Below are 13,136 nucleotides of genomic sequence, written 5' to 3' on the forward strand. Positions count from 1 at the left end.
TGCATTTTTAGTAGAGACGGGGTTTCACAGTGTTAGCCAGGATGGTCTCGATCTCCTGACCTTGTGATCCACCCGCCTCGGCCTCCCAAAGTGCTGGGATTACAGGCGTGAGCCACCGCGCCCGGCCAAATTTTTTATTCTTAAAATGTTTCCACTTAGTTTTCATTTCTGCTGTTAATTTCCAAGAAAAGTTTTCTTTATTATTTAGTTGTGGCATCTTATTGTTCATGCCTACAGTAATGCAATATCTTTTTCCCCCCTCTTTCAAAGGATATTAATGATAGGCTGTTTTGTTTCTGTTAGATTTTCTTTTCCTGCATAGTCTGTTTTCAACTTGATTATTTTAGTTAGTACTTTTAGCTTCTGACTTTGACTTTCCTGAGATGTTTGTTGATTGTTGGCCATACACTTATGTAAGGGTGGACTGCTAAAATTGATTGGAAGCTCCGTGCATCTGAATAGAACTTGCTTGACTGCAGGCTTCACGGGAGGGCTGTTTTTTCACATTCCCTGCTGTAGTTTTAGGTGTTTTTCTTTTTGTGGTAATCAGATTTGTTTCAGATAAAATATTCCAGTATTCTATCTAGAGGGTATATACTTGGCTAATGCAAATGTTCTGGTAACTGGAGCTTCTAATTTCTGAATTTTTGAGGGTCCTGACATGATAATCATTGTCTTTGCTTTCTCATTGCTGACTTAGGATTCAGTTTTCTTTGGTCTGCTCAGTCAGTTACTATTTTTTAATCTAATTTCAAAGTTCTAAATTTTGTTGCCTTCTTAATTTTTTTCCTATGGGTTGAAACAAAATTGTGATAATTCATTTATGGTTGTCTATTTTTCCTTTTTTTGACTTTTAACATGTAGTAATGTTTTCATAAGTTCTTAAAATTTTTTTATAAATATAATTTAAAATGGCTACATAGTTTGTTATTTGGATACATCTTAGTTTACGTAACAAGGTTTTTTTTTTTTTTTTAAGATATTGTTTGTAAAGTTAAACTTTTATAAATGAAGCTATGATAGGCAGCCAAAGGAAATTTCAAAAATAATTTTAAAACTTAGTACAGTGGTAGCATAATTTGGGTGAGTATTTAGCTTCTCAAGGTTGTAGACTTAAGTTTTGTTTGGATTTGTCAGTTCTGACGTAAATTTGTTTTCAGAAAATTAGTTACAATGTCTTATGGTCATTTCTTAAGATATTAGGTCATATGAAATCATCTCATTATGTTCTGGTTAGACAAATTTTGAGTCTGTAATCTTGAGTGTAACATCTGAAGACAAACAAATGGAAAATCAAGTTGATTAGAAAGGTTGCTAGAATAGTGAGGATTTTCAGAGTTGTTTAATAGAATGAGGATATTATGAAGAAATTAAGGAAAAAAGAAAAGCTGGGAAACACAGGCAATTTTTGTGTGTTTAAAAATCTGTGCCATTTTCCTAATATCTTCTCTTACCTCACCTCTCTCTTTCTGTTTTAATATCTCTTCCACATCTCTTCTCCAGTCCTTCCTGGTTCCTCCTTCCCAGTTTTTAACTGAGCATTGACTGTGCCAGGAAGTATCTTAGGCTTTGTGGGGAAGAGGAGGTCGCCATAATAGACATGGAGCCTATAGTCTGGACATTTATTGTGCTTAATGGGAAAATTTAGGTATTAATTAAATAATCATGCTAAAGATGATACAAACTACATGTTCTATGGAGTTTGAAGGAGTGACATTTAAGTTGATTCCCAAAGTCAGTCAAGTAACAAATATTTATTGAGTACTTATTGCGTGCCAGGTACCGTTTTAGGATGAGACATAATAATAAGGTGATGGAATTTTGTGTGTGTGTGTGTGTATATGTGTATATCTGTATTAATTTTTTTGATTTCTTATTTATATATCTCAGCATCACAGGGTTGAAAAGCACCTCAACAAATCCTGTTAGAATAATGAGCACTCATCTTGTGGATATAGATATCACCCTGAGTAGGATTTCATTGGCATAACTGTGTTTTATGATTTTTTTTTTTGTCTTGAGACAGAATTTTGCTCTTGTTGCCCATGCTGGAGTGCAATGGTGCGATCTTGGCTCACTGCAACCTCCACCTCCTGGGTTCAAGTGATTCTTCTGCCTCAGCCTCCCTAGTAGCTGGGATTACAGATGTATACCACCACATCTGGATGTTTTTGTATTTTTAGTAGAGATGGGGTTTCACCGTGTTGGGCAAGGCTGGTCTCGAACTCCTGACCTCAGGTGATCCACCTGCCTCGGCCTCCTGAAGTGCTGGGATTACAGGTGTGAGCCACTGCACCCTGCCATAACTGTATTTTAGATGTTAACTTTAAGTAGGCCTTTTAAAGGAATTATCTATACAAAATAATCACTGATATAACAGAACTTCAAAGGAAATAAAACATTGGCTTCTTATAATTAGAATTACATGGTGAGGAAAAGATTCAAAAACAAATGTTTCTATGTTGAGACAAAATGAACTACAATTTGAATCTTTTTTTTCCCAAGACAGAGTCTTGCTGTCACCCAAGCTAGATAAAGTGCAGTGGCGTGATCTTGACTCACTGCAACTTTTGCCTCCCGGGTTCAAGCAGTTCTCCTGCCTCAGCCTCCTGAGTAGCTGGATTACAGGTGCCTGCCACCACTCCCAGCTAATTTTTTTAGTTTTAGTAGAGACAGTTTCACCATGTTGGCCAGGCTAGTCTCAAACCCCTGACCTCATGATCCGCCCACCTCGGCCTCCCAGAGTGCTGCGATTACAGGCGTGAGCCACCATGCTCGGCCTACAGTTAGAATCGTATGCTTTCTTTTACAACCTCAAATGGATATTGCTCATAGAATTAAAAAATCATGCTTTCATAAACATTAAAGCCTGTCATAAAATTAGTGGCAATTAATAGCTTCTTTCTTAGTCTCTCTGTATAAATAACCAGTGAACCATTTATTTTCTCCCTGTCGTGCAAAGCCAGATGGTCAATGCAGTTGATTTCAGATTGAGCATTTTTTAAACTAAATTATTGAAGCATACACAGACTTAATACTTTCGGAGAATTATAGGAATATGAAAGGAAAATTTTGAAATCTGCAGTTTTTACCACCAGAGAGTTCTAAGACATTAAAGGGTGTTTTTCTTTTTAACCAATGAAAGAATATTTATGTGCCGAAAAAGATGAGATATTTTTGTTATGGAAGCAAGTGATTGTGCCTCAGACTGGAATCCTTTTGAATTCATATTTCTTTTCCCTGTGAAGAGAAACCAGGAAGAAAAAAATCCTGTGACACTAACGCATCATCCCAGGTGCTTCGAAAGGATTCCTTTTTGTATGGGAACTTGCAAGCAATCACACTATTGCCGTAATGAGATTCTTTTGGGTGGTTGAGTAACTTTCCTTCATTCTTCTTCTTCTGGTAGAATCTGTAAAGTTAGCTAGAGAGATCAGTGATCACCAGAGAGTGAGCTGTGTGGTAGAGCTTGAATCCAAGTGGTCCAAACACAGTTTTTATTCTTATCCTCCCTCAGGGGAAGGGTGCTTATGAATGGAGTGGCATGCATCTTCACTGAAGGCAGTGTGTCTGTGCTGTTTTCTTCTCATGCCCAAATTAGGTAGTCTCTATCTGTTGATAAAAAGGCTCGTAATAAAAATAAAAAATGCAAAAAGGAATTGTTGAAATCTCATTTCTCTGTCACACAAAAGTGAAGCGATAGCTTTCAGTGTAAACCAAACAATCTGTAAATAGTCTGGAATATCTGTGTGACTCTCTTTACAAATGACAAACCTCACAGTACTGCCAGCTGTGTTTTCTAGGAAGGTTACTGATCGCAGATTGGAATTTGGCATATATATTGTAAAGGTAAAGTTGACATATTGCGTGTTGATATGTATTAGATAATTTCTATGGTTTTTTTCCTTGAGCAGCTCAGTAGATGATGGTGCTATTTATTTATATGGGGAAGACTTGTAGAGGATCAGATTAGGGGAAATTAGTAGTTTTGTTTTGGCCATGGTAACTTTGAGATGTCCGTTAGACGTGAAAGAAGTTACACAGAAATTACTGGTGGTCAGGGGAGCAGTTGGGACAATAGTGTCAACTCTGAATATTCCTTGACATCCCCAGGCAGAACAATGCATTTCTTTTTGTGTTATTATAACATCTTTTATCTCTTAGATTTTTGTCATGATATTTATTATATTGCTCTGATTGTTGGTGTGTTTGTTTTTTCCTAAGGTCCAGGATCCTGTTGTGTTTCTCTCTATCAGCTTCTGGTACATAATAGATATTCAATAAATGATGAATGAATAATGTTTACATTCTCTCACCAGATCCTGTCAGTTTTACCTGTCAGGTATCTGTCAAGTCCATTTCTTTCTGTTCCCATTGCCTTAGTGCTGATTCTCATCATCTCATTAGAATCAGGGCATTTAAAAAAAATTTTTTTAAGTGGTAGAACTCATTTTCAAATAAACTAAATGTAAAATCCTCATTATATGAGGGTATCAATTAGGGATTGGTTTGGACACTATTAATAAGAGATCTGACTATAATGGCTTAAGTGTAAAAGAGTTTCTTTTTCTCACACAATGATTAGTTGGGAGGTAGATGATTTTGGAACTGAATTGGTAGTTCAGATATATCAGTCAAAATGTCTTAAGATTGTCTTGGCCTTTGCCTCATGGGAAAGGAGAGCGATGCTGAATTTAAGTGGAGCAGGGAATTTAAATAGAATTTAAATAGAACATAAAATATGCTGTGATACTATTTAAGTGTAAGGAAACTTGAATTTAGTTTGTTTAAATTGAATAGTTTGATGATAATTTTAAGATAAAAAGATGAGTATAAAAGCAGAAGAGCATAAAGAAGTCATTTCAGCAGTCTAGAGGAATGTGACTGGGCCACAATCAAAGTCTCTACTAAGAGCAGAAAGGATAGGCACATCTTGGAGAAATTATGGAGTAAGTAGATAACTGGTTTTGAAATTAATATTAAGAGGGAGAAGGCTGGGCGTGATGGCTCACACCTATAATCCTAGCATGTTGGGAGGCAGAGGTGGGCAGATCACTTGAGGACAGGAGTTTGAGACCAGCCTGGCCAACATGGTGAAATCCTGTCTCTGCTAAAAATACAAAACTTAGCCAGGCATCGTGGTGCACACCTGTAATCCCAGCTACTTGGGAGGCTGAGGCAAGAGAATCACTTTAACCTGGGAGGTAGGGGCTTCAGTGAGCCGTGATTGCACCACTGTACTCCAGCCTGGGCAACAGAGTGAGGAGAGGTATTAAGACAAGTGATTGACTTCAAGCTTTTAAGCCTACTGAACTGGCAGGATGATGGTACTTTTAATGGTGATGGGAGAAATTGTATGGATGTACAGTAGCAGATTATTCACATTTGTGTTACAGGAAATCACAGTCTGAATAGAAAATGGTCAGAATGGGTAAAATGGTCACCTGTTGTTTTCTTAGAATAAGGGTGGTAAACACAGAATGGGAAAATTCTTCAAGGCCTTTCTTGAATTCAAAACATGAAGTCATAACCAAGTATCTGGGACCTATCTGTGGTGATCTGCGAGAATTTATGAAAGTGCCAAAGAATTACAGTTTATTCTGCTTCTAAGTGTTATTAATGTGAACTTTTTGATAGTTGGAACATTTTGATCCCATGCTCTGTTTGGTGCCTTTCACCTAATACTATTCTAAAATAGGCTATTTTTAATAAATATTCAGCAAAAAAACATTCTTAATGTTTAACTTCAAATTAAATGTTATAAACTTATTTTAACATGTAAAGTCCATTATGTTTGAGTTTTCTATTAAATTAAACAAGCTAATAACCTTTTTTTTTTAAGGTACAGCAGGGAAGAACTGGAAATTCAGAGAAAGAAACAGCCCTTCCATCTACAAAAGCTGAGTTTACTTCTCCTCCCTCTTTATTCAAGACTGGGCTCCCACCGAGCAGGTTAGTTATGTAGTTGTAACTCAATTATTGTACGACATTGGTATCTTTACATTGTGTTTGTGTTATATTAAGTATAAAAGCTCTGAATGTTCTACCAAAAAACTGGAACATTCTACTTTGTTTTAGTACAAAATGAATTCTTCACAAGAAACTTCTTGATGTTTTTCCATCTAAAAAGCCTAGGTAAGCAAGAAGTGAAGTGTGGTATATAGTTATGTATATGTATAAAGAAACAATCTTACATTCAAGAGAGGTGGTAACAATAGTATTCGCTGTTTCCTGTGCTCACTATTCTTACATAAAGAATTATTGGACTTCTAAGTCTAGATCTATTGGCCTGAAGGTCTTTTGCTAATTTTAGTGAAAGAGGCTATTGAAATTTCAGCTTGGAAGATCTTTAAAATTGGAACCATTTTTTGTTGTGGTTTGGTTTGATACGATAATACCTCATATGTTCCAGAAGGTATCAGATGTAAGAGGCAAACATGCTAAAAAATGTCTTTTTTACTTAAATGTGACAAATGGTTACCCTATTATGCCATTACCAGGAAACTGGTAAAGGATAGTAGGCTAAGACTGGCGAAGTTTGAGGTTAGTAGTTTAATCTTGCACTAGATAAGATGACTAAAGTCTGGGCCTGAAACAAATTAATAACCCAAGTATTACTAGTTCTCAGCCAGATCACTTACCTTTTGTGTTACTTGTTTAAATTTATTTTATATAGTTTTCTGTTTTTGTTATTCTGCAGTTTTGTATTGTTATGAGAGATATTTTAGAATAATCTAATGCAGGAAGAGACCTTACAGTGGCATCTAGTCTAGCTCTAAGATAAAGATTCTTGAAGCTTTCAGCCAAAATTAAATGTTATAAAGTAATCCAGGATTTTTGTGAATTGTCATAGACATAATGAAATGTGATTATTTAAACTAAATATAATCTCAAAATGTTTGGTTAAAGAATTTATGATAGCTAAGCTTTTAATATGTAGTAATATGTAATATTTTAATATGTAGTATTCTTTTGGCTTGTACATTTTTTAAGAGGTTAATTTTCATTCATTGAGTTTATGATGTTCTGCAATATAGAGTGTTGGTAACAGCTTGGTCTCTGAAGTGTCAGATTTCTGGAGTTCAGATGCTGGCTCTGCAACTTACTAGCTGTGCTGTCATTGGGCAAATTCCCTGATCATCTTATGCCTTGATTTTTTAATCTGTAAAATGTAGTAATAGTACTTCCCTCACAGTGGAGTTATATACTTTCAGCGGATTCATTTATGTAGTGTTTTAGAACAGTGCCTGGTACCTAGAAAGTACTCTAGATGTTTGCTATTATACTTAAACTATTTAAAAATCAGTAACTTTTCTGTATTTTACCTTTTTTTGTTGTTGTTATTGATTGGCTTTTCAAAATTTGGGCCAGACTGCATAGGGCTGTTTGCCATTATAAAGGCTTTGGCTTTTCCTATAAATTAAGTAAATGGGGACTCACTGGCAGATTTTGAGCAGAGCAATGAAATCTTACTTAGATGTTTAAAGTTTCGATTTAGTCGCTTTACTAAAAACAGACTATAGAGTTACTTAGGATGGGTGAAAACAGGGAGGCCAGTTAGGAGGTTGCAGCAATTATCTAGGCAAGAGGTAATAGTAACTTAGACCAAGATGATGGTGTGGAGATACTGAGAAGTCGGATACCAGATATATTTCAGAAGGTAAGCCTATAGCCTATCTTGATGGATTGGATGTAGATTGTAGAGGAAAAAGCAGTTAAGGGTGAATCCAAGGTTTTTGTTCTGATCAACTGAACCAGAATGATGGTTTTGTCATTTACAGAGGTGGAAAAGACCATAAGGAGGAGTGGTTATTGGAGGAAGAAGACCAAGAGTTCAGTGTAGAACATAATAAAAATGAGATGCCTATTGGACATGCAAGTGGGAAATTTGGGTAGGAAGTTGGCTGTATGGATCTGGAGTAGAAGGGAAGAGTATGGTTTGGAGATAATGAATTTAGGATAATCAGTGTTTACATATTATTTAAATGAAACTACAAAATGGAATAAAGAGGTAAGTATTGATGGAGAAGTGGTAAGAGACAGCCTTGGGGCACTCCCTTGTATGTCAGGAAAATAAGCATTAACTAGTAAGAGGAGACCAATAAGGAGGAATGATGAATAAAGTAGGAAAAAAACCCACTGTATGTATTGAAAACAATGTGTTTCAAGAAGGAGAAATATCAGCTGTCAAATATCAAATCCAATTGATTGGTAAAGAAAATAAAGACTAAGAATGACCATTGGATTTTATTCATGGTCTTTGGTGATCCTGACCAGGATGATTTTCATTTGTATAAAATGAAGTTAAAAGACTTTGTAATGGATTCAAGAAAGAGTGGGAGGAAAAGAATTAGAAAGAAAATATGGGCACTTTTTGGAAAACTATTTTCTTTCTTTGGGGGCCAGAGAAATGGGACAGTATCTGGAGGGAAATGTGGGATCAGGAGAAGTTTTTTTTCAAAACAAAAAAAACCAGCATATTGGCTGGCCACTGTGGCTCATGCCTGTAATCTGAGCACTTTGGGAGGCCGAGATGGGCAGATCTGTTGAGGTCAGGAGTTTGATACCAGCCCGGCCAATGTGGCGAAACACCATCTCTACTAAAAATATAAAAATACAAAAATTGCAACGCACACCTGTAGTTCAGGCTACTCAGGAGGCTGAGGCAGGAGAGTCACTTGAACCGAGGAGGTAGAGGTTGCAGTGAGCCAAGATCGCGCCACTGCACTCCAGTCTTGGCGACAGAGTGAGACACTGTCTAAAAAATAATAATACTTACAGCATTTTGTGTATTTATGGGAATGAGTTACTGCATGAGAAATTGATGATGTAAGACAGGGAAGTTGTAGAGCAATGTCATTTAATAAAGCCAAAGGAATGAGATGTAATACGCAAGTGGAGGAGTTGCCCTTAAGTAGAAGCATGGACCATTCATTCGTAAGAACAGGAGGGAAGGCAGGATACAGAGCACCAGTGCAGATGGGTAGGTGGATAATGGAGTGGGAATAATTGAAAGTTCTCTTCTGTTTGCTTTCATTTTTCGCAGCAAAATAATATGCAAACTTATCTGGTGAGAGTGAGGCTGTTGGAAATAAGAGACCATTGGAAGGTAGCATTGAGTGAGAAGAAAAGAGGTCTGAAATAGGTTTTTGGAGCTCTGTGAATAAACTAGGTGAAGGGAGTAGCTGGGCAGCTGGAGTGAAGTGTGGGGTCAAGAGAAGCCTTTTTTTCAAGATGAGAGAATTACAGTATTTTTATATGCTGATGGGAATGAGTGACACAGAGAAACTGTACAGTACTACTTCCTTATCTGGGTTTCGCTTTCCTTGGTTTCAATTACCTGTAGTATGTTACAATAAGATATTTTGAGAGAGACCACATTCATATAACTTTTATTATAGTAGATTGTTTTTAGATTGGTGCAAAAGTAATTGCGGTTTGGGACCGTGAAATTTAAATCATAACTAGGCTCAAACACATCTTTATTAATCAGAATAGGAACTATTACAATCATATTTTTTGCCAATGAGAAATAAGTTTCTTTATTCCTGTAGTGTAAAAATCCGTGCTTTGGGATTTGACAAAACTCTTGGAAAGCATTTTCTGTATCCCACTGATTGTGAAAGCGTTTTCCCTGCAAAAAGATGCTGTTGAGATGCTTGAAGAAGTGGTGGTTGGTTGGCAGGAGGTCAGATGAATATGGTGGATGAGGCAAAACTTTGTTCTCCAATTCATTCAACTTTGGAAGCATTGGTTGTGCAACATGTGGTTGGGCATTGTTGTGGAGGAGAATTGGGCTCTTTCTATTGACCAATGCCAGCTGCAGGCATTGCAGTTTTTGGTGCATCTCATCGATTTGCTGAGCATACTTCTTAGATGAAGTGGTTGTGCCGGTATTCAGAAAGCTGTAGTGGATTAGACTGTCAGCAGACCACCAAACAGTGACCATGATTCTTTTCTGGTGCAAGTTTGGCTTTGGGAAGTGCTTTGGAGCTGCTTCTCTGTCTAGCCACTGAACTGGTCATCTCCAGTCATTGTATAAAATCCACTTTTCATTGCATATCACAATCCGATAGAGAAATGGTTCATCGTTGTTGCGTAGAGTAAGACAATACTTCATGAGGATGATTTTTTTGATTTTCGGTTAGCTTATGAGGCACCCACTTACTGAGCTTTTTAACCTTTCTGATTTGCTTAAAATGCCAAAGGACCACAGAATGGTTGTTGAGTTCTTCGACAGCTTCTTGTGTAGTTGTAAGAGGATCAGCTTCGATGATTGTTCTCAGTTGACTGTTGTCAACTTCCAATGGCCAGCCAAGGTTCTCGTCTCCTTTGTAAAACTTGTGGAACTACCACTGCACTGTATGTTCATTAGCAATTCCTGGGCCAAGTGTGTTGTTGATGTTGTGAGTTGTCTCCGCTGCTTTATGACCCATTTTGAACTTGAATAAGAAAGTTACTCGAATTTGCTTTTTGTCTAACATCATTTCCATAGTCTAAACGTAAAATAAACAGCAAGTAATAAGTCATTAGCAGAAAAATAAATAAATAAAGCGAGAAATGCCCATTAAAATGATGTGTAACATAGCCACTTATTTAAGAATGTATTCCAGTACCAAACTGCAGATCCCAACAGTTCAAAAACCGCAATTACTTTTTCACTCACCTAATATAATTGTTCTCTTTTATTATTCTTGTTAATTTCTTACTGTGTTTAATTATAAATTAATTTTATAGGCATGTATTTATAGAAAAAACATTGTACATATTGAGTTCAGTACCATCTTCAGTTTCAGGTATCCACTGGAGGTCTTAGGATATATCCTCCACTGAGCGTCTTAGAATATATCCCCCAAGAATAAGGGGGGGACTGCTGTATATTTTCAACTTTTCTCGAGATTAATGGCCATGGGTTTAAAATAAGACAAGCCAGCTGCTTTTTGGATGTTTCTGTTACTCTTTTCAGGTATATGAGTGTTCATGCAGATTAGCTAGAGTTGGATTTAACAGAAGTTATGTATCAGGCAATTATAAAAAAGGAATAAAGGAGACAGGTACATGAGCGTTTACTTGAGAGAGTTACTGTAATGATGGGCCATTGGCTAAGAAGAGATGGAGGGCAAATATAGGTAAGGGAAAGCTGAAAGAGGAGGTAAAGAAAGGATGGAAAAATTAGCAGGGCTTTCACTAGTAAACCAAAAATGAATAATTACCACTGCTACCTATAGAAGTTACCTACGTTGTCCATACTGTCACTTTTGTACGTAAAGGCCAGTAGCCACAACTCATTAGGGAAGTTTGTTTTCTGGACTCCATTTGATAAAAAGGATACTTTTCAGTCATTGTGAAATATTTCCCATAACAATATTTGTTTTTGTTTTATTCATTATATTTATGGAGATTGGATAGACATCTTTGAAAGTAAAATTGTATTGACTTTAGGGAGAAAACAGTAAATGTTATTCATTAAGACATAATACAGGACGCACAGTAGATGTTTAAGACTAACAAGCTGTACTAGTGACCTAAGCACTGTATTTCCATTGTTGAAAATCTTAGATTGCCTTATTAGTGTATAGATGAGTATTGATATGCTTGCACAGAACTTTTAAAAATATTTTTTCATGCTTTATCAATAGAAATGCTGGGTTTCCAACTTTTTGTACTACCCAGCAAATTGGCATTAAGTAAAATTTTATATTTAATATATCGGAATACTTTGCTTAATCTTTAGAAGTTTTCATCTTTTTGTGAAATAAATACAGAAAAGTGGCATATCAGAAATGTACATCTTGGTTAAATTTTTATAAACTAAACATACTTTTGTAAATCAGGATGTAGACTGATACGTTTTCATTACCCCCAAAAGTCCCCATTATGCCTCCTTCATTTGTTGTTGTCATTTAAAAAAAAGTTTTATTTTGACAAAAATTTAAACTTAACAAAGAATTGCAAAAAAAGTACAAATAACTTCCATATACTGTTATCCAGATTTTCCAGTTAATAACATTTTGTCATATTTGCATCATAATTTCTCAAAAACATTGTTCTTACTGAGCCATTTGAATGTTAATTGTAGGCATCATGCCCCTTTACTCTTAAGTACTTAAGCATGTATTTCCTGAGAACCAGGACATTCTGTTAGATAATCATATGGCACAGTTTTCAAAGGCAGAAAATCTAATAGTGAATCAGTACTTTCATCTAATTGCAGGCTATAAATTTTGCAAGTTATCCCAATATGCTTTATGGCAATCTTTCTTCCTGGATTTAGGACTTAATCCAGTTTCTCGCATTAAATTTAACTATTTTATCATTTTGTTGTTCTTAAATCTGGATCAGCTTCTTAGCTTTTCTTTGTATTTCTTAACACTGAATTTTAGAAGAGTACAATCTAGTTGTTCAGTAGATTGTTCTTGGGTTTGCCTGATATTTTCTCATGATTAGATTCAGGTTTTGCTTTTTGGGCAGGAATACTATGTAAGTGATGATGTACTCTTCTCAGTGTATTGGCTTGGAGATACATGATGTCGGTTTGTCATGTTATTTTATTAGTAATGATAATTCTAATGACTTCGTTGTGGTGGTGTCCTTTGGGTTTCTGCACTGCAAAGTTACTATTTTTTCCTTTGTATTTAATAAGTAATTTATGGAAAGACTAAACTTGTTCCTCTTCAAACTTTTTAGGGATTTTAGCTCCAGTGATAATATTTTCTTTAGTCAGTTATTACTGTAATGGCTGCAAAATAGTGATTATGTAACTCTTATTTCTCTTAACATTTATTAGTTGGCATTCTACTTTAAAAATGAGCTTTCCCACTCCACCACTTATCACTTAGACTCATAAATTCTTATTTTATGTGTGAGAAAGTATGTATGTGTGGCTTACAAATATAGCTTATTTGTATACATGGTGTTTAAACCATATGTATGATTTATATATACTGAAATTCATTTTGATGTTCAAATTGTTCCTCTTCAAAGTTGCTCCGTGACCTTTTGATACGTCTCCACCATTTTTTTTTTTTTTTAAGGTTGTTTTTATAGTTTGGCATTACCAGGATGTTCCAGGCTTATCTTGTAGTTTCCCTGTTTCTTCCTTAGAAGCAGCCATTTTCAAAGGCACTCTGATTCCT

The 13,136-nt window shown here is 35.9% G+C and overlaps 1 protein-coding gene across 23 annotated transcripts in view; it reads left to right on the top strand.

The window, feature by feature from the left end:
* Window positions 1–13,136, top strand: part of LOC105499559 (factor interacting with PAPOLA and CPSF1) — a 73,987-nt gene that overhangs the window by 19,677 nt on the left and 41,174 nt on the right. For all 23 annotated transcript variants that reach the window (XM_011772181.3, XM_011772183.3, XM_071093351.1 and 20 more), the window contains one exon: window positions 5,843–5,952. In XM_011772181.3, the coding sequence (XP_011770483.1) occupies window positions 5,843–5,952 (110 nt within the window). The remainder of the gene's footprint in view (window positions 1–5,842; window positions 5,953–13,136) is intronic.

Source organism: Macaca nemestrina, chromosome 3 (assembly GCF_043159975.1).
Source record: "Macaca nemestrina isolate mMacNem1 chromosome 3, mMacNem.hap1, whole genome shotgun sequence".
NCBI lineage: Eukaryota > Metazoa > Chordata > Mammalia > Primates > Cercopithecidae > Macaca > Macaca nemestrina.